General features: G+C 44.3%; 1 protein-coding gene across 1 annotated transcript in view; it reads left to right on the top strand.

The window, feature by feature from the left end:
- The first annotated feature begins 2,143 nt into the window (after positions 1 to 2,143).
- The window catches only part of ELAPOR2 (endosome-lysosome associated apoptosis and autophagy regulator family member 2), a 36,679-nt gene continuing 17,538 nt past the window's right edge, over positions 2,144 to 21,284 (top strand). Inside the window, exons 1-12 of the mRNA XM_035549427.1 lie at positions 2,144 to 2,322; positions 3,337 to 3,484; positions 6,606 to 6,692; positions 9,007 to 9,112; positions 9,740 to 9,892; positions 11,199 to 11,287; positions 14,441 to 14,621; positions 15,332 to 15,460; positions 16,411 to 16,501; positions 19,184 to 19,286; positions 20,368 to 20,505; positions 20,752 to 21,015. Coding sequence (XP_035405320.1) covers positions 2,159 to 2,322; positions 3,337 to 3,484; positions 6,606 to 6,692; positions 9,007 to 9,112; positions 9,740 to 9,892; positions 11,199 to 11,287; positions 14,441 to 14,621; positions 15,332 to 15,460; positions 16,411 to 16,501; positions 19,184 to 19,286; positions 20,368 to 20,505; positions 20,752 to 21,015 — 1,653 coding nt within the window. The 5' untranslated portion in view covers positions 2,144 to 2,158. The remainder of the gene's footprint in view (positions 2,323 to 3,336; positions 3,485 to 6,605; positions 6,693 to 9,006; positions 9,113 to 9,739; positions 9,893 to 11,198; positions 11,288 to 14,440; positions 14,622 to 15,331; positions 15,461 to 16,410; positions 16,502 to 19,183; positions 19,287 to 20,367; positions 20,506 to 20,751; positions 21,016 to 21,284) is intronic.

A 21,284-nucleotide genomic window follows, 5' to 3' on the forward strand; every position in this document is an offset into this window, starting at 1 on the left:
TTTGAAACAGGATTCTTAGAAAAGAGAAAAAAGGTAATTTCCTACCTAAAAAGGCTCATCCCTCACATGGAAGGTGAGTGATGGATGGCAGTGCCCTCTGTGGCAGCTTGTTTGATCTCTTGTACCCTTTTTTTCTCTCTCTAAAATGATCAGGCTGCAAGGAGTTAAAAGATATTAGTCCAGTTAAAGCAATAATCTCTGCTCAACCTCGCTCAGTTTGAAGAGGAGGCTCTGCTGCTTGCTGCGCCTTCATTATGGCAGCAAAATTCTCTCGGTTACTGACTCCTTATTCGAAATTCACAAATCTGGAATGTGTGGTTAAGCAGCACTCTCCGTTTCTTGCTATTTAACTTTCTTAAAAAAAAAAACAACGTCGGAGCTGTTAAAGGATTTGAATGTCAGGATGGAGCTCGCTTTTTTATTTCCCTTCCTGATGGTTTCTCTCCGCAACCTTCAAGAAAAAAACAAGGCAGGATTTATCAGCATTGCCAAAACAGTAAGTTTACACATTTAAGGTGAAAAGCTGAACTGTCTGTGGTCTCGATTCAGGCAGGCACATGGGGAAGTGCTCACAGCCTGTTTCTGGGTGGCTGAAGAAAGCTGTGCTCCCGCTGCAGCAGGATTTCCTTGTGTACATCCCCCAGCACCCATCCTGTCCACTTTCAGTCTTGGTGCGTCACCAGTGAGCGATGGGATTAGAAGAACAGGTTTGTTGACTTGACTTCCACTGGTTCACATTGAGAGTATGTCGATATGACCAAGAGGGGATAATGACCCTTTGGCAGAGCCTTCCATCAAAAGGGACCTTTTATCTGCATTCCGGTGCTGCCTGTCAAGGGCAATTACACAAAGAAATGCTGTGGGAGCGGGCTCACAAATGGGAGCCTGAGCTGCAGGTTGGGTTCGGACGGAAATTGCTGTTACGCAGCCACATCTTTCTCAAAATTCTTACTGTCAAACAAGTTTTTCTGCAGTTAGATAAACATCAGCACATCTATAAAACCACATATGGTGGGACTTGAGCTGGTGTCAGCTGTTTTGGGCTGGTTTCACTGCTTTGGCTAGCAGTCTGATCTCGTCCCACAGCTTCTCAGACTGTGAGTTTCTGCCTCTCAAAGTGAGTTTATGGAATATCTGTCACTGCACAGTGTGGCACGTGTGAAACTTTCAGTAAAAATTCCCAGCATTTCTTGGGATGTGAGTTGTGTGCTTCGCTCTGTGTTCTACTTGGGTTGAGTGGCATAGTTAAGTTTATAAACCCTCCAACCACCCAAGAGATATTGGAAAGTGCTTCGGAAAGTGCTCATTTGGTTTCCATCCAGGGCATTGAGTCTCGGAGAGGGTGAGATGCAGCACAGGGCTGTGGGAAAGCAGGATTATCACTTCGTGTACATATCTTCTAAATTATACTTCTCCTAGTTACATACATTTAACTCCTCTTTTCTATGCTGGAAGCCAGTGTTTATTTTCTCAGCATGCTGATAGCACCCCAGTCAACCTCATTTGCTAGACACAGGCTCATTGGTGGTCTTTCTCAAGACCACCTGGTCTATCAGAAGAGATTTGCAATGGTTTTTAGGCAGTCCATTAGAAGAGAAATGTGGAGAGAGCTTTGGATTAGGTCTGCAGCTTTCACCCAAGGTTTGTATGGTTACATTACAGTCGGTGTAGCACTGTGTACTCTTCATAGTACAGGTGGGTAATGTGAGTCTGCTCTCTCAGGTGCCGGTAATTTTAATTGAGTTCAAGGTGTAACAGGTGAGTGAGAGTGAGGGGAACTGTATTACAAGCCCTCATTTTCACAAATTGCTTCTGAGCACAGTTTGTGGGTAGAGGTTTCGTTTCTAAATCTTGTTTTGACAATGCAGACAAGCTGTGAATCAGGAGCCCTCATCTGAGATTTGGTTTCAGTGCCACCACGTCAGTGAGAAAACAGGCACTGGGGAACATCTGAATTTCACAAGCCATGCTGGGAGTTCAGCTGTTGTGTTCCTGGGGTTTGGACATTCCCGTTTGGTTCCTGTTAGTGTCAGTTCACTCTTAATTAATTAAATGGCAAAAAATTAATGGAAATTCATTGGGATTAATATCTTCCATTAATACATTGGAAATGTCTGTCTCCCCAGCTTTCTCCTGTGCCTCTGGCGAGTACCTGGAGATGAAGAACCAGGTGTGCAGCAAATGTGCCGAGGGGACCTACTCGCTGGGCAGCGGGATCAAGTTTGATGAGTGGGATGAGCTGCCAGCAGGATTCTCCAACGTGGCGACTTTCATGGACACGGCAGTTGGCTCAGCTGAGAATAAAGCTGACAGCTGCAACAAGTAAGAAGTGCTGTGTGCATCTGAGTTACCTTGCTTTGGGTGAACTTTGAGGCAGCTTAAAAAGAGCTCCTGCACCCGTGTGCTACAGGTCTTTGCTCAGCAGTGTGTGTGTGGTTGGAGGTGGGTTGTTGGCATGGACAGGGCTCCTGCAGCCGAGCCAGCAAAGGGGTCTGCCTTGCATGATTTTGGGGAGTGATTTAAATTATATTTATGCTATAGAACGTCCTTGATCCACAAGTGAAGTGGTGCGGACTCTTTGGAACAGAGTCCTCAAAATTTGGGGTTTGGCAAAGGCAATGGCATTAGGCAAAGCTCAGTTCCATAAACACAGAGGAAAATATTTCTCTATCAGAAGTGAAAATCTGTGTAAAACCACACAATGCAGCAGGAAGGATAGGTACAGAGAGTGCTGCAGACAATGTAAAGCCCCACTGTGGTTACCTTGTACCTCTCAGCTGCACAAAGCCAGCTTAATGATTTACCTAAGCTCTCCAGAGGGCAAACAGCCCTAGTAATGGCAAGCAAGAGTTGCTGGGAAGCAACATTTTTAGCCATTTCTTTGCTGTCATCATGGTCTCCATGGACTCATCAGCAGCTAGTGAGTCTAAGACCAGCTCGGATCTGTGCTTATTTGTAGCTGGAAAGCTCTCGGGTCATGGTATAGTAAATGTGGCTAAAAGTTACTTTCACAGCCTATTTAGAGACTGATGGTGGTTGCAGGAGGCTGTTTCTGGATATGACTGAAAATATGTTGGACCTATTGATTACAAACCTTTACTGAGTAGGCTGGGGCTCTAAATTTCTAGTACCATATCTCTTCCCATGAACAGATTTAATGATAAATATTATTTTAAAGTGAAAAATAAATGGGAACCCAAGAACAAATCCACTGCATTTAGCTACTGTGGGATTCTGGGTTCTTTATTAAATAATACGTTTTTGTATTGTGCTGTAAGAAATGTTTCCTTGGTGCCTGTGATCTGAGCTGAGGTTTGTTTTGTTTACGTTCATCAGCTCTTCGTGGACGCCCCGAGGGAATTACATAGAGTCGAACAGGGATGATTGTACAGTTTCTCTCATCTACGCCGTGCACCTGAAGAAATCCGGTTCTGTCTTCTTTGAATACCAGTATATTGACAACAACATCTTCTTTGAATTTTTTGTAAGGCCTTTTATATGATGAATCCAACCATACAGTGTAAAATTTCAATCCAGAAAAGAACACCAAACTCAGCTTTTTCCTCCATTTACATAGCTCTGGATGGGAGGAGCCTGGCTGGGCTTACACCACGCTGGATCCAAATTACTGAAATGATCTGATCAGATGGGACCCAAACGGGAAAGGCAGCCTGGTTCTGCCCTTGTGGATGGATTGGTTGGGGTCCAGAGAGCTGGGGGGTTCTCAGCACTGGGCTCTGTAGTGCAGTGTAGGTGTCCCAAGCTGCTGAGATGCTTTGGAAGTTCCCACCAAGAGCTGCATTGCTTTTCCTGGCAGTGTTGGACCTGCTGTTTGGGACAGAGAGTGACTTAATGGGAGGGCAGCTCAGGACAGGAGAGGACTGGAAATCTTCAGTCTCTGTTACCGCTTCTCTCCCTGTCTGGCGAGCTCTGTTTTTTGTCTGAAAAGCACTGCTCAGGCTATCACACAGGAGTGTGAGGTCTTAGCTGGTGTTGGTAAAAGCTTCTTGAAGCTCTGACAAAAGTGCAAAGTGTCCTTATCCTTAGTAAGGATGAGAAAAGAAAATAAAAACAATGCGTTGGAAGCACCCCGCTAATGCTACATCATTGCAATCTATCGCACTTAGATAACAGACAGTGCGGGTAATATTATATAGCCATTTCAGTTTTGTATTAGACTATTCCACCTTCTTCAGAGGGTGAAAGCAGCAAATATGCTTTCTGCTGTCAGATGAATGTAACAGGATTATGAATCCTAGCTCCAGTTGCTTTACTGGATGACTGATCTGTTCCCGCAAAGGAGCGAATATATTTTTTTCTCTGAGTGCTAGATTTGAAAATGGCTCTTTGATTATCATTTTTATCCGTGTCCCAGTGATTCACTTCCTTAAATTTGTCATTCCCTTCTCAAGAATCAGTGAGTGGTGCAGCCCTGTATAACCTTTATAGAAATGCCCAAATAAATAACTCTCAGTAGTTCTCAGTATTACATATTTAACACTCCTCTAAAAGCCCTACTTATTTATTTATTTATTTGTTTTTTTCCTTAGCATATCTTTGTACTTAAATATATCTAAGGATGATTTTGATCATCCTTTAGGGATGGAATGAATTGGAAGAAGGGATACCATGCAGAGAGACCTTGACAGGCCTGAGAGGTGGGCCTGTGCGAACCTCATGGGGTTTAACAAGGCCGAGTGCAAGGTCCTGCACCTGGTCCCGGGCAATCCCAAACCCAAATCCAGGCTGGGTGAGGAATGGATAGAGAGCAACTCTTAGGAGAAGTGGGTTAAGGAGAAGCTCAACTCGAGCCGGCAATGTGCGCCTGCAGCCCAGAAAGCCAACCGTGTGCTGGGCTGCACCAACACAGCGTGGGCAGCAGGGCAGGGAGGGGATTGTCCCCCTCTGCTCTGCTCTCCTCAGACCCCACCTGGAGCCTGCGTTCAGCTCTGGGGCCCAGCACAAGGACAGGGATGTATCAGAGCGAGTCCAGAGGAGGCCACGAGGATGATCAGAGGCTGGAGCCCCTCTGCTGTGGAGCCAGGCTGAGGGAGCTGGGGGTGTTCAGCCTGGAGAAGAGAAGGCTCCGGGGAGACCTCACAGCGGCCGGCCAGGGCTTGAAGGGGCTTCAGGAAAGCTGGGATGGACTCTGTGTCAGGGGGTGTGGTGCTAGGACAAGGGGGAATGGCTTTAAACTAAAAGACGGTAGATTTAGATTTGATATTAGGAAGAGGTTCTTTACTCAGAGGGTGGTAAGGCCCTGGCACAGGTTGACTAGAGTAGCTGTTGTTGGGGAGAGTAGGGTTGGAACTAGATGACCTCTACGGTCCCTTCCAACCCAAACTTTTCTATGTTTCTATGAAACTTTGGACAGTGGCATTTCAGTGGCAGTGGATTGCAAATCGCCAGGAAACGGTGAAGTTTTCAGTTTTGCCAGGCACAGGTGCCTGCACTACTGGTCTGAGGCCAAGCAAGATGTTCTCAAATGGTGGAAGGAAGTGTGGATGCTTCTTGTTAGATACCCATTGATTGTGCCCTTCCTTACTGCCCTTCCCAAACTCTTTTTACACATTGAATCATTTTGCATCTTGTGAGAATAGACTATCTTATTACCATTTTCCAGATAGGAAGTCAGACACAAAGGTGTTGAGGCTGAGATTGTGGAACGTAATCAGGGATCTGCCTCCTATTTAGGTGCTTCTTCTCCGCTCTTCACCCCCGGGCTGTAGGTCTGGGTAGGAATTAAGTGTGCAGGTGCTCTGGAAGATGTGGGGTTACATGACTTATTTCAGATAGGATGTTGAGCAACTTTCAGGAAGAGACTTGACCCCAGGTGTTCTGAACTGCAGTGCAAAGCATTGAAATGGCCTTTCTCCCTGTTGGAATAAAGGCTGAGTAATTGAGCTCATACATCAAAGGGAATTGGTACTATATCTTCAGAGAAGACAGCTAGGAGAAGAAAAGAGTGGAAAGCTCTGAGGCCAAGTGTCAAACCCTGCTGTAAGGAGAAGCTGTAGAGCTGTACTGGGCCTGGCCAAGGGACAACTGGCCTTGTACCTCTGCCAGAACAGACCCCATGGCACATACTCTTTCTCTGGAAAACATCACTCTCATCTCTGAGGTCAGGAGGCAGGGAGCCAAAGAGGTAGTATATATTGGCTGCACCTGAAAGCATGTTGGAGAAAGAAGTTTGTCTTCTAGCCTTGGGCTGTCCACTCCTATCTCCCCCCTGATCTGGGGGCTCAGGGCCTCCAGGTTTAAGAGAACTGGGTCTTGTGGGCTTGGGAGAAGGAGGAAGCAGCCACATCAAGACGCTCAGCATCCAAATCTAACCAGACAATGAGAAGACAAGGTTGAGATCTGCTTCTCCTGCTCTTTTTTTCATCTGCATCAGGACTGCTGTCATCAGAGGCACTGTAAGCTGCTAACAGGTTTTGAAAGTTTTTTCCTTTTTTTTTTTTTTCCCCCCACAAATAAGGCAGCTGCCATCCTAAATATGTAGACAACAGGAACAAAGCTGAATCTTATCATTCCCTGCCAGCAGTCATTATGCTGACAGAGAGATGCATCTGATTGTGATCACTATCTTGTGTTTTAACTAACAGATACAAAATGACCAGTGCAAAGAGATGGAGTCTACAGCAGACAAGTGGGTGAAGCTGACAGACAACGGGGAATGGGGCTCTCATTCTGTAAGTGTGCAAAGTTTTTTATTTCTTTTTTTTTTTCCTTCCATTTATAAATGCCTGTGACTTCCTCTGAACAAACAAGGATCATATCCTGTGAATGCATGTGAAGAAGCACAGCTTGCTGGCAATATGGGCAAAGCTACCAAGATCTCTAGGGGGCTGATCCCAAAGCAAATGATATAGATGCAAAATTTTCTATTGATTTCCCTGAATTGAGTGCTTTACAAGGCTAAACAGATTCATGCAAATCCGTATGCCACAATCACTCGGCATGACTGTAACTGCAATCTTCTACAACAGTTGTTTGTGAGGCCATGAGATTATTCCCTGTCACTCAGCCAAGGCTGCGAGTGGTGGGCACGTGTGTGATGTGCAGGCAGGTGGGACTGGCGTTTTATTCCCAAGTGCACGCACCCAGCTTGTGCTTTTGAACTTACCCTGTTAAAAAGCAAGCTAGCAGCACCAGGGTGGCTCCTGTGGCAAACATAAGTGTGTCCACGTTGGGAGCAGCAGCCCTTTCCCTGGCTGGTAGCCCAGCCAGCTGAGCTTGTTCGGTGCACAGACCACATGTAGACTTATTATCTCATGCTGACGCCTGTTTTCCACTAGGCCATCATACCCTAATTCCCAGAGCCATGCCAGCAATGGCCCAGCATAGATGACATTACGCCAGAATAAAAAGGTTTTTATTGGCATAGAGAGCAGCCTGCTCTCTGTTTTCCATTGTCTGCTTATCTTCCTGGAGGACAAACTGTGTTCCCGAGCCAGCTCTGGCTGGCAGCGCCTGCTAGCTCAGGTGCAAACCCTGCACGAGTCACATTGGGAGGCAGGAGAGCTGTGTCAGAAGGGGTGACTAGCACGGACTGAGAGGCAGATCTGAGGCCAGACCATTGACTTGGGTGAACCAAAAGAAGTAGACTGTGTCTGCATGGGAGATGGTGCCATTTGAGCTCATTGTCTGGGATGTGCAAGTGCAAGTCCACTGATATGAAGTTTGTTTGCATGCCTGGCTGAAATATAAATGTGAACCAGGTGTGATGGCTGTTCTGTCTCTCCTCGAGGCTTTTATCTGTTCTGCAAATGTAGTCATGCCAGCTTCTCTGGCGCCAGCATTCCAGTTGCTGCAGCCTCTGCTTTCAGCATGCTAGTCCTGCTGCACCACAGCTAATGTTAGGTATCTCTACACCATGGACAATGGTGAAGTTTGAATCAATGTGGTCCCACTTCTGCTGTTGCCTGCAGTAATCCAGCTCTCAGTGCTTCCCTGGATTGTAGTTGTCTGGGGAGTGGGGGACAGTATGTGCTGTGTCTCTACTTCGCTGAATATTTGGACTCTATCCTAGATGAAAAAAACTGTAGCCCTGCCAGGGCTGCTCAGCACTGCCTTATATGCTGGACCCTTATACTGGTAGAGTTTATCCCTCTTCTTGTGTAAGGGTAGTTATACAAAGACAGAGCACCTTCAGGCCAGCATTGCTGTGTCGGCAGAGAGCATCTTGTACTAGTAGATATGGTACAGCTTTATAGGCCAAGCAGGGTCTTGGTAAACCTGCTGCTCTTAGTGGGTAGAATGATGCTGTAGTAATATAGGCGAGTTGAAGTCAGCAGGCACCATCACACTACTGAAAGTAGTCCTGCCTTCCTCTTCCTGCTTGTCCTGGCCACGGTGCCACCAACCCACCACCCGGGCTCATGCAGCTGCTTGCTGAACCACGCTGTGAAGACAAGTAGGTCAAAGCAGCTGGAAACTGGGTGGTTTCCTGTGCCTCCTTTGTTGTTCAGGGTCAGGAACGAGCAGGAGGGATGGGGCTGTGGCTTGGGACATCCATGGTTTGTGCTGGCTTAGTGTTCATGAAATTGTAGTGTTAGGCAAAGCTCCTATATACAAAACTCACTTGGGAGCCTGGATTTTCAAATCTTTGTCCCCTTTGAGTTTGTTTATAAAAGTGTATCTCAAGGCTTTAAAAACAAACTACATTTGAATATTCAGCTAGAGGTAAACACTCCTGAGTGCCAGGGGTAGCTGGATACAGGCAGGAACAGATTTTCCTAGTTCTGTTTACAAGTTCAAAAGCAGCTTTGGTGTTTTTCCCATTAAACTGGGGTGTCAAACACTTTTTTTATTACACCCACTTTGGCACTCTTCAGAGAAGTCTCTACAGCACCTGCCTGGGTGTCTCCCCATTACTTCTTGACTCACTAAGCAGCTCAGGAAAAGCCAGGATCGTTGCTTGGGTGCAAAAAATCTGAGTCATGTAAGTAAGAAATAATTCCTTGGTGAGGGGATGCCTGCTAACTGTCATGCATATTGTTGCAGGTAACTTTGAAATCAGGTAGTAATATATTATACTGGAGAACAACAGGGATTCTCATGGGGTCCAAGGTGGTAAAACCAGTTCTGGTGAAAAACATCACAATTGAAGGTAAGAGATACTTGCCTTTTAGGTGTTATGTCACTCTTTTGTCATAGTGTTTGTAAAGTGCTCTTTCTACTGGTGTGCTATCAACACCGAAGTGGCTTTTTTAGTCCCCTTGTCTCTCCTGCCTTCTCTTTAAAGCACAAAAGGAGCATCAAAACTTCAGTCAGGGAAAAGGCTGAAAAAATAATTCAGCTGGTAAATAATGCCATCTACTGGAGAAGACTGGGTTAGCACGTAAAGAAAGGAAAGCAACAAGTTATCTGTAATGTGTTATATACAGAGACCGTGTTTATTGGTAAGCCTCTCGACAGTGAAAAATAGACATATTTATCATAACAATGGTAGTTGAATTACTACTTAATGAATTTATTTAATCTTGGATTGCTCTTTTGGTCCCTTTCTAAGTGTAATCAAGCTTGGATTGCTATATAAGGTACTTTCACAGGTCAGACCTTCATTGAGCAAAGATTAATCAAGAATGAGTAAAACCAGAGTGTTTAAATTGGTGAAAGTCTGTGATTTTTAATCTGTGCTATCCAGCTGGATGGTTTTCCCAGACAAGGAGATTGGCAGTAGTAATGGAGCATACCTCTCTGTATTTCAGTGTTTTACCTGCAATTTACCTTACAGGAGTTGCATATACATCTGAATGCTTCCCATGCAAGCCTGGAACCTTCAGCGACAAACCAGGCTCGTCCGGCTGCCAAGAGTGTCCAAGAAATACTTATTCTGAGAAAGGAGCTAAAGAGTGCATCAAATGTAAAGAAGAAATCTATTATGCAGGTACATAAATCAAATAGGATAAACAAACCCAGGAGAGTCTGAGTACATAAGGTCATAAGAAACACATGGTTCTGTGTGCAGATGTGAGAATTATTTTATCCAAAAATGAAGTTTAGTCTCCAGTTGATATGAAAAGTGGAAATGAAGATGGGGTTTCCCAAAACCTGCAGACACGTTATACATAACGGGCCACACACAATCTTGGCCAAGGACACATGCTGACACAAAGGAACGGAGATCTTTTTCCGAAGTCTAAGAACACATCTTCTGAAGGAAAATAACAGTCGTGTTGTGCCCTCTTGTGGTAATTTGTGTTACTGGTTAGCAGTTCCTGTATTTGCTTCATCACTGCCTTCACGCTCGTGTTTCTAGGAATCTAATTCCTAAGTCTTCTCCTGTCCCATTCCTGCGTCTTCTGTGGTTGGAAGATGTGGTGCATCTCTAGTGCCTAAAGTCCTTTGTATTCCCAGCTGTCGTTAGCTGGTGATTATGACACAACATGGGCAATATCCATTCTTAATGGTCAAAACGTCCTCAGTTTTCTTTCTTGCAACAGTTTAATATGAAAGTTCTTGAAGAATCAGTTACCAGCCATAGCACCTGCTCTCACAGTTCACAGAAAATGCTTGGGGAATCTGTGCCTGTGCTCATAATGGGAATAGGAATTTTGCAAAAATATCTGGTGAAAGGAAAAATTGGGCCAGTTTTGTAAGGGATTTTCTAATGGGTCAGAGTGTTTTCATTCTCTATCAGTAAGGAAATATTTCCATGCTTGGACAACCTACAAAAATTACTGCTTGAAGATGAAGGGTTAGGGTGACTCTGGTTATAATGGTTCACTGAATGTCACAATGATAGTATAAGCCTCGTTTTTTATTTTATATTATATTATTATATTTTTATATTTTTATATATTATATATTACATATTTTATATATTATATTGTATTGTATAATATATTATATGTATTATAATATATTATATGTAACATAATATATTATATAATTATATATTATATATCATTATATATTATAATATATATTATAATATATATTATATAAAATACATTATTTATTATATTATTTTATAATACTTGTATTATAATTATAATAAAAATGGTATTTTCCTTGTTTCCCCTGCAGTTGAGAAGAAGGTACATGTTGGCCCCATTTAAAAGTTTAATTTTTCATTCTGTTTTTGTGTTTTTCTGCTGACTCACTTTGCTCACCAGATTTCAAGCTTATTACAGTTGTTTCCAGTGATCATCAGATAGTTTAACATCCTGTTCCTCACACTTTGTTTTTAGATGAGGGATCCAGTGTGTGTATAGAGCGTCCTCCATGCACAAGCAAAGACTTTTTCCAGATCCACACCCCATGTGATAAAGAAGGAAAAGTAAGTAGAAAGTGTGAGATTATTTATAAGCTCTTTGAGCTTTCTGTGGTATCTTGATTTGAAAACAAGGTTTGCTTGGAATTTCTTTCCCAATTACTTTCCCACTTTGCTTCCAGAACTGAATCTCTCTGAGCTGTGGGCATGTCCTTTAGTCGCTTTCTCTCCAGCATTTATCCATCTATAAGCATCTGCTTGTCTTGGGTCTGCTTCAAAAAATGCTGTGGTAAAATGCAAAGCTCCTTGCACTTGTGATTGGTCTGACTGGATCCCTGGTGTTGCCTCTGTGCTCATACAAAAAATCAGCGTTGGAGCACAGGCCGAAGTGCTGTCCCAGAATAGACCTTACTGTTCTGTTTTGAGAAATCTTTCCTGGCAAACGTTTGGCTTGTGCCAATGTGCCCTGCCCCAGCAATGCCCAGGCATAATTCATGTGCTGGCAAGGCACAGGAGCTCTGGATGTGACCACACCAATTTTGGGTGGAAGAGTGTTTGATATGTGCCATGCCGCTTGGTTTCAGTGTAAAAGAAGACTTTATGATCTGTTTAAATAACAGTATAGACGTAGCCTGGGAGTGCCCATGTACTGCAGCAGAGCCTAATTGCAGATAATGTGCTTGTCTCATGCCCCCAAAAGCCTGACCTTTCAATGGGTTGTTTCACTCAGGGGTCTTAGGTCTACTGAGTCTCTCACAGGAGGATCTCCGGGTGGAGCAGCCTGGATTTGAAGCTCTCCTGCCCTTTGTTGCAGCAGTCACATGGTGGAATTTGGCAAAGAAACTCCCACTTACTGGGATGTGAAGCTCAGAGGTGGTTGGGCATGTGATCAGGCCTGTTTTGCCTCTTTTCTTCCCTTTCCTATCTCTCTCAAATCTGGATGGGACAGCAAGTAGACAAAATCCATAGCACCCATGAGTTGCTAGCCTAAAACTTGCTGGCAGGGTGGACTATTTTGAGATCTCTTGGTCATCTGGTTCCAAATGGCAACTGAGAGGTAGTGTGCTTTAATAAGGAGAGCATCAGTGAATTTAGTCCCAGAGCTAGCAGGCTCTACAACCTGTTCTTGTCTCGCTGATTCTGTTAACTTCTTGCAATGACTTGAGGAATTAGCAGCAGTATTCACTCCTACACCCCCAGGTACCGAATCTTCTGGTTGGAATAAGAACATGTCATTGATGCACAGATACTGGCTGAATATTCAGGTCTGCTTGGTGCTTGGCATCTCTGGAAATCAGTTAAGGTTTGCGGTGCTCCCTGGCCTTTTCTCCAACTGATGCAGTCCAATCAGAGGACCTGACTCTGCAGCCAATCTGCAGGTGAACAGTGGCTGAAAAGCACCAGCCTAAAGGTGTATTGATCCATGACTTACTAAAATCAGACAGGTTTTTCACTGGACTTCAGATTGTTGTCTGCCTCCTGCTGTCCCCACTTCATGTGTAGAAGTGGCTTTGGGAGATTTAAGCACTTGACTCCTATTGATTTTCACTCATCTTCTGCTTTAAAAATCCCAGGCTGGCTGCTTCAGCCCCGGTCTTAGAAACCCTCACTTGTGTAGCTGTGGGCACTCTCTGACCTCTTTCTCTCTGCTCAGCCACAGTAGGATTACTTGATGAGTGTGTATGGTGTGTCTGGGCTCTGGGCAACCACACAGGTACTTTGCTAGCTTCTGATCCTTTTTATTTTAAATGCTGTGTACCCTTGATGCTGCTAAAGTAGACAGTAATACTCCAGAAAATCCTGTAAGTGTTTGGGAACAGCAAGGGTAGGCTGATCAACAAGGGTCGAGGAGATGGGAGCCGAGGAGTACAGCAAAGTGTGCAGAGAGAGATGTCACTCTGACAGAAGGAGCAGTCCCATTGTACCTGAGCAAAGTGATCAATGTAGGTCCAGCACCAGCAGCCAGATTCAGTCAATGCTGACAAATAAATCCATAGTGATGAGGCAGGACAAACGTCAAGCTGGAACATCAAATCCACAAGGCATGGTCAGGATCTGGATCAGCAGGGTACATGGCCTGGCACAGGCACGGTTGCAACACAGCTCAGGCAGAGACCACTGGTAATATCCTCAGCTTAAATGATGCTCTCAGGAGTCTGAGTCTTCTTCCAGCTATTATTTTTATTTATTTTTATTTTTTTTTGAACAGCTTTAAAGCTGGTCAATAATTCTTGAACAGGTCTGTGTTATCAGAGGGCTAGCCTTGAGCACAAGCTGCTCAACACCCAGGGTGACAAGGCCATATGCTCAGGGCCCTGACAGCAAGGACCGATCAAATTCATGAAGTAAAATCTCCCCCACCAAGCTCTGTACTCATGCCTCTGGTCTCAAGGGCTCCCAGTTGCACTTCTGGGACCAAAGGGTGGAAGAATCCAGAGCAGGAGCTCTGGCCAGGTTAAAGTTTTACCAATTGGATTTCTCTGAAGCTCAGCTAATTTTCATTTTGAGATATTAAACCCCTTGAGGGATAGGCCTAAAGTCAGACGAAAATTTGAAACTCGACTCTGTGGGTAATCCATCGCATCCTCTTCCTAAAGTCAGAAAACTCGTGTTACCTCCAAGAGAGGTGATGGTGGAGAGGCAATACCTAACATTAAGGACTGACTCACGTTTGTGTTCATAAATGTAATGTGGGGGGACTGGAGAAGAGTTGGGACTGTTCCTGTGTGTTCTTGGCATTTGCTCAGTAGGTGGAAATGACCAGTGAGAACTTGAGTTCTTTGCAAGGTATAGGCCAGTGTGGAGAAAATGCAAAGCTTGTGATGTTCTCTGCTAACAGACACCTTTCAGATAAAGGGATTTTATAGTGGAGAAGTTATATGTAAGGTTAGTATGGTCAAAATGCAGAGATTGTTTATGGAGTTGTTAGAATTCCTAATCCGTTGTTCATCAGAAACATTTTCATGGGAAAATCAATTCGATAAATAGTAATGAACTGTAGTAGTTGTTTTAAGCTTCATATTTTTGCTTTGCTCTTTAAGACCTGACATCTTGAAATTGCCTGTGAACCCAGTCACTTCTGTTGTCCTGTTGTGCAAGGTCCGCGTTTGGCATAAAATGTTGGGAATACCCTCATTTCATATACAAAGGAGACTTTGATTGGTGCATCTAGCCCTAAAGCTGCCTAACACATCATGTGAGCTCAGTGTCTTCTTCCAGACTCAGATCATGTACAAATGGATTGAACCCAAGATCTGCAGAGAGGATCTCCCTGATGCATTGACTCTACCTCCTTCTGGAGAGAGGAAGGATTGTCCACCCTGCAATCCCGGCTTTTACAGCAATGCCTCGTCTTCCTGTACTCCTTGCCCACAGGGCACGTTTTCAGATGGTACACAGGGTAAGAGTCCACAAAAAATTGCTTGTGTCTCCAGAAACAGTTGTCTGTTTGCATGCGGCTGAATTTAATGATGCATCATCATAAGCTGGAGTTCATTTGGCATAAAACTCTTAGTAAATACCATTGGAGAGAGGGTATTGAATATCTGTTTTCCCTCTGAAGTCTTTTCTTATCAGGGATTGCTACTCTACGTTGACCTGCTGTGTTCTGGATGCATTTCTTGGCTGGCATAAACATCCTAGGGGGAATTTTAATGGTTTCTGAGAAGGGAATCAGAACTTTTACAGTCAGTAATTCTTTTTCATCCATATTTCTGTCCATGCCAAACTCTTCCCTGTGCAAATCTCATTTCAAGCACTGTCAGATAAGTACTCTGCCAACGTTTTCTAGCCTAAATTCTATTTCATTGGTTCTGAGGTATGTTGACCCAGTGGTCACCTACAGAATTTTGTGGGGACTTACATTTACCAGTATGGTCAACTTTTGAAATGAAGCCACTAAAAAGGAAATACAGCTTGAGGGATCAGTTGTAGTTCACTTACAGTGAAGTTATGATCTGCAATTTATAAAATGCTGGTCTCATTTCTACTCTTCTGGTCCTGATATGTCTTCAACTATTTAATTATAAATAAATGAATTATATTCTTTGTTCATTATTTGAGATGTAGTTTCATTGTGTGATTTCCTTTTCATGCCCTCTCTCACTGTAGAGTGCAGAGCCTGCCCTGCTGGGACTGAACCAGCTCTTGGCTTTGAGTACAAGTGGTGGAACATCCTGCCAAGCAACATGAAGACTTCTTGCTTTAACGTTGGCAATTCAAAGTGTGACGGGATGAATGGTGAGCCAACTCCCTGTACTGTTACATGCCTGTCTTTCTCCTGTGCTGGTCGCTGTTGTGATGGAGCACTCATCAAAATGAACATCCTCTTTGCTGTGAATCACAAAGAATTTCCCCCTCTTTTCTTTTATTGTACCAGGCTTGATAATTCCTGCAGGAAGCAGTGTCATTAGATATCACAAAGAGGAAATAAAACATCTTTTATACCAGAAGAGGGCAGGAGTTGCAGCTTACATGAAGTCCCCTCAGCTAAAGACATCCCACCATATACTTTGATGCATCTGAATATCCCTATTGATAAAAACAGTTTGACTTCTTTCTAATTTCTCTCTGTTCATGTTTTGTGATAACTATGACTTTCAAAGACACATAACTCTTTTGGAAAACTTAATTAAAGTTTGTGGTCTTTGTTCATTCAGCTCTCAGAGCTTTCTCTCTGCACATGTACTAAGATAGCAGCAGAGAGCAGTCACAGCTTACTTGTGAAAATGGTCCCATTCAGGACTTCTCTCACCTTCAGCCTTCGCTGAGAGATTTCCCTCCATCTGATCTGCCCTGTCAGGCTGATGTAACTCAAGCTTTGAATTTTACGTTTAGAGAGGTGCACTGAAGTATATGCTTCACATTTAATGCACAGATTGATTGACTGATTGGTTTTGCAGCTGGAAGAGATCAGATGGATCTTCCCTTCTGATGGGAAGATCAGCACAGGTTAGGAAATGTCCAATGATTCCAAGCTGCCATTTGCCTATGAAGTCAGCAATTAATACAGTTACTATTTTTTTTCTTTCAAAAGAATTATTATACTATTCTACAGCTTATACCAGACATCTGGTAGTAATGCACTGAACTGTTTAAAAACATATGGTAACACAGAATATTTTTTTGCTGTATGACCAAGGAACCATCAATTTCTTGAAAACCTGTTGTTGTTTTTTTGTCCCGTGAAGGTTGGGAGGTGGCTGGTGACCACATCCAGAGTGGGGCAGGAGGCTCTGATAATGACTACCTTATCTTGAACCTGCACATCCCAGGATTTAAGTAAGGACCAGGATTTTTTCCATTTATTTCTCATTTACCTCTGCCTCTTACACCTAGTTCACATTACCTCCAGAATGAAAATAAATTTCCTTTCTGAAGTGTAAAGATCATAGAATCACAGCATGGTTGGGGTTGGAAGGGACCTCAAAGCCCCCCCAGTGCCACCCCCTGCCGTGGGCAGGGACACCTCCCACCAGCCCAGGCTGCCCAAAGCCCCATCCAGCCTGGCCTTGGGCACTGCCAGGGATGGGGCAGCCACAGCTCCTCTGGGCAGCCTGGGCCAGGGCCTCACCGCCCTCTGAGGGAAGAATTTCTTCCTTATATCTGATCTAAATCTACCCACTTTTAGTTTAAAGCCACTCCTCTTGTCCTACCACCACACCCCCTGACACAGAGTCCCTCCCCAGCTTTCCTGAAGCCCCTCCAGGCCCTGGCAGGCCGCTGTGAGGTCTCCCCGGAGCCTTCTCTTCTCCAGGCTGAACACCCCCAGCTCCCTCAGCCTGGCTCCACAGCAGAGGGGCTGCAGCCTCTGATCATCCTCGTGGCCTCCTCTGGACTCGCTCTGATACATCCCTGTCCTTGTGCTGGGCCCAGAGCTGAACGCAGGCTCCAGGTGGGGTCTGAGGAGAGCAGAGCAGAGGGGGACAATCCCCTCCCTGTCCTGCTGCCCACGCTGTGTTGGTGCAGCCCAGCACACGGTTGGCTTTCTGGGCTGCAAGCGCACATTGCCAGCTCATGTTGAGTTTCTCATCCACCACCACCCCCAGGTCCTTCTCCTCAGGGCTGCTCTCCATTCATTCTCTGCCCAGCCTGGATTTGGGTTTGGGATTGCCCCGACCCAGCTGCAGGACCTTGCACTTGGCCTTGTTGTACCTCACGAGGTTCACACAGGCTCACCTCAAACCTGTCAAGGTCCCTCTGGATGGCATTTGTACCATGAAACATGTCATGAATGAGAGACAAGAGGGAACTTAGATTTACTCCTGTGTCTCCAGTCATTCCATAGAAGCAGACAATTCTGTGCGACTTTGCATTTTAGCGGTGTTTGCTTGAGTCTGAGATGCCAGCTGGTCGGTTGTCTGGAAACTGAGAAAAGATATTCCTATCCCTCTGTTTCTAAATCATCCCAAATTAACCACCTTAAACATGCCATGGGGTGGATATGGGTCCCATGTGGCTTTGCACTGCAGCTCTAGACAGCCTGTACAGTCTGTGCTTCCCTTAGAGCCAGTGGAGAGGTGCAGGAACCTCGGGAAAACAGGACATCTCACCTCTCCGGGACCCTCAGATAGGATGAATTACCTTGTGCTTGTGTCTCTTCTTTTTCAAAAGAGTGAGATTAGACTCCTAGCTCAGACCAGGTATCAAATATTATTATTTTATTATTAATTTATTATTATTACATTATTATATTGTTATATATTATACCTCAAATATTGTGTTCTGTTTTGGGACCCTCAATATGAGAAGGAAATAGAGTTGCTTGATCATGCGCAGCGAAGAGCAACAGAGCTGGCAAAAGGACTAGAAAATGAGTTATAAGAAGTGACTGAGGGAACTGGGGTTGTTTAATCTGGAGAAGAGGAGGCTGAAGGGGAGACCTCATTGCTGTCTCCAACTACCTGCAAGGAGGTTGCAGCAAGGAGGGTGTTGGTCTCTTTTCTCATCTGACAAATGATAAGATATGATGCAATGGCTTCAAGTTGCTCCAGGGAAGGTTTGGATTGGATGTTAGGAAGAATTTCTTCATAAAGAGGGTGGTCAAGCATTGGAATAGGCTGCCCGGGGACATGGTGAAGTCTCCATCCGTGGATGTATTTAAGAGACGTATGGACGTGGTACTGAGGGACATGGTTTAGTGATGGGACTCAGTAGGTCACATTGATTGTTGGACTTGATGATCCTGAAGGTCTTTTCCAACCTAGGTGATTCTATGATTCTATGATTAAGACAAATAAGGTATGGCAAAATGCACCTCACCTTCTCTGCTGTATCTCAGCTGAGTGGGGTTGTGACTTCTTATATCAGATGAGCAAACACTGTTTTTTTATTTCACAGTATGGCCAAAGAACAATGAAAATAAAGGAGAAGCAAGGAACATATCCATGGAAAGTTCAGTGTGTCCCAGCATTGCTCCACTGCAGTCATTTCTGAGCTGCAGTCATTTCCATTGCAGGTGTTTCCTAGTATTGCTCTGCTGTAGTCACAGGGGATTCTCCAAAGTGGTCCCTGCTGCTGAGTGCTTGGGGGAGTCAAGGGTATTTTTAAGTGTTTTATAGTTAGCAAGGGAGCACTCTGAATATTTCATGGCTTGCATGAAACTCCTGAATGCATCTTCTAGCGGTGAAATGGAGATGCAAATGTATCAGTGCAAATCACTTAAAGCTACTCCTGTGTAACACATTTAAGTGATAAGATTCCCTACTGATACTTTCCAATTTGGGTATTGATTGTAGGGTGGGAACTGTACCATAAAGAAGTCAAACCCTTAAAAATAATCCTGCTGTGCCCAATACCCAGTGCAGAGCTGCTGTGCAGACCTGGTCTCTGGTTCCGCAAGGGCAGATTTTATGTGACAGGATTTCAGTGGTTTCTCTGCTGTACAAAAAGCAATTGGGAGGATTGACTGCTGCATGTCTGGAGAGCACCTTGTAAATGTTTCATTCTGTCTCTGTTAAATAGACCACCGACATCAGTGACAGGAGCAACTGGGTCAGAACTAGGACGGATTACTTTTATTTTTGAGACCATCTGTTCAGCAGATTGTGTGCTGTACTTTATGGCGGTAAGTGAGACCTCTCTCTCCATGACTGACGACTGAGCCTGGTATTCCACATGTCACTTTAATACCTCTACATTGGCGTGATTAGTTGCACTTGGTTTATCATGACTAAGATTAAGCATGACATTATTTTAGTATCTGCGGTGCCCTTGCAGAAAGGATTTAATTAGTGACCTAGCAGAATTCCCCCACCGCTTGAATTGTGAGCCATTCTTGGTTGTCTGTTTATTTTAAAAGACATCATTTGACACCAAAGAGCCGAACTTCCCCTGTTAAAACTCTCAGTGACTCTTGTGCGGTCAGGTTTTCCTCCAGAAGTTCAAAAGCGTCACATGTCAAGGAATAGGGCAGAGGGATGGGAGAAGGCAACTGTGGAAATTTAGTCTTGATCCTGTCAGTGACCTGGAGAATCTGTAGTACAGCAGACATTTGTCTGTGAAAACAAAATGCCATTGTTTTTACTTTTGTTGTCCATCAGCTGAGAAAGGTAACCGAATGTCTGACTACTCCCTTGCCCCTTCCATTGCAGTGTGAAGCTGGTGCTTTTTTGTATTTAGTGGTAATTTAATGAAATCTACTCTTCCACCAGACCATTTACAGCTGGTGGTGAATAAGAAACACAAAGATAGACTGAACAGTTTTTTCTTGCACAAATATTGATGCTGTTTCACTAAAGACACCAGCAGACTGGATATCCAAAGGTGATAGAAGCTACAACTTTGAATTTTAACCTTCCCTTCTCTGTACACTGGTACCCATGTGTTTTATACGTAAACAGAATTTGAAATCTGAAAGAACCATTGTGCTGAATCTGTCCTCATAATGTTTATAATCTGCCATAGGACTTTAAAATTAACTGTTGTGGGAATAAGAGCATCTTTTTGAATAGACACCCATTCTCAACTGAAAAATTGCCAGTGATGGAAAGCAGGATTAATATGTATGCTCCTTTATTAAGCATTAAATGCAATTGTAAAGTCCTTTATATTTATATTAATTACTATGTTATAAAACAGTAATGTTTATTATCATATGACCCCACTTTAATTTTTTATTTTTAAATTTTATTATGCCTGTTTTATAGGATATTAATCGAAAAAATACAAATGTGGTGGAATCATGGGAAAGAAGTAAAGAGAAACAATCCTACACTCACATCATCTCCAAAAATGCTTCCTTCACGTTTACCTGGGCATTTCAGAGAATAAACGAGGGCCAAGATGTAAGTATTTCTTTACATGCAGGGCTTTACAGCACAGCTTTCCTTGGACACTCACTGTCAGAGCACTTGCCTTCCCTCAAAACCCACAAGCTGCTTGTAAGGGGTGAGTGGCTGTCACCGTATAGTGTCACTTGGGAGGCAGCTGTGGATAAACCACCCACACTGAAAGGCAGCTGCATGCATAAGTCAATGCCCACATGCAATGGTATGATGGAACCACCGTGGTTTCTTTGGCTCTCATTCCAGAGCAGGCAGTTCATCAACGACATGGCAAAGATCTACTCCATCACGGTGACCAACGCGGTGGATGGAGTCTCCTCTTCTTGCCGGGCCTGTGCGCTAGGCTCCGAGCAGTCGGGCTCGTCCTGCGTGCCCTGCCCGCCGGGACACTACATCGAGAAGGAGACCAGCCAGTGCAAGGAGTGTCCGGCCAACACCTTCCTGTCCATCCACCAGGTCTATGGCAGGGAGGCCTGCATCCCATGCGGGCCTGGCAGCAAGAGCAACAAGGTACAGAAGCTGTGATTGTCTCAGAGTGATGGGTAGCTTGGAATATAAGCACTCAAAGGGGCAGTTTGACTGCTTTCCTACAGGTATGTGCTTTGTTAGCAAGGGATTGTGATTATAACCAACAAGTCCATTCTTCCAGATATGCCCCTAGTCTAATTTAGGTTTGTACACATGCGATAACAAGATAAAATTGACTACACTGGCTCAAAAAAATGGTCCAAGAATCTATCAAGAAGCTGCATTCGGACAGCGTAAGAACAAGGCAAACA

This window comes from Cygnus atratus, chromosome 1 (genome assembly GCF_013377495.2).
Source record: "Cygnus atratus isolate AKBS03 ecotype Queensland, Australia chromosome 1, CAtr_DNAZoo_HiC_assembly, whole genome shotgun sequence".
Taxonomy (NCBI): Eukaryota; Metazoa; Chordata; class Aves; order Anseriformes; family Anatidae; genus Cygnus; species Cygnus atratus.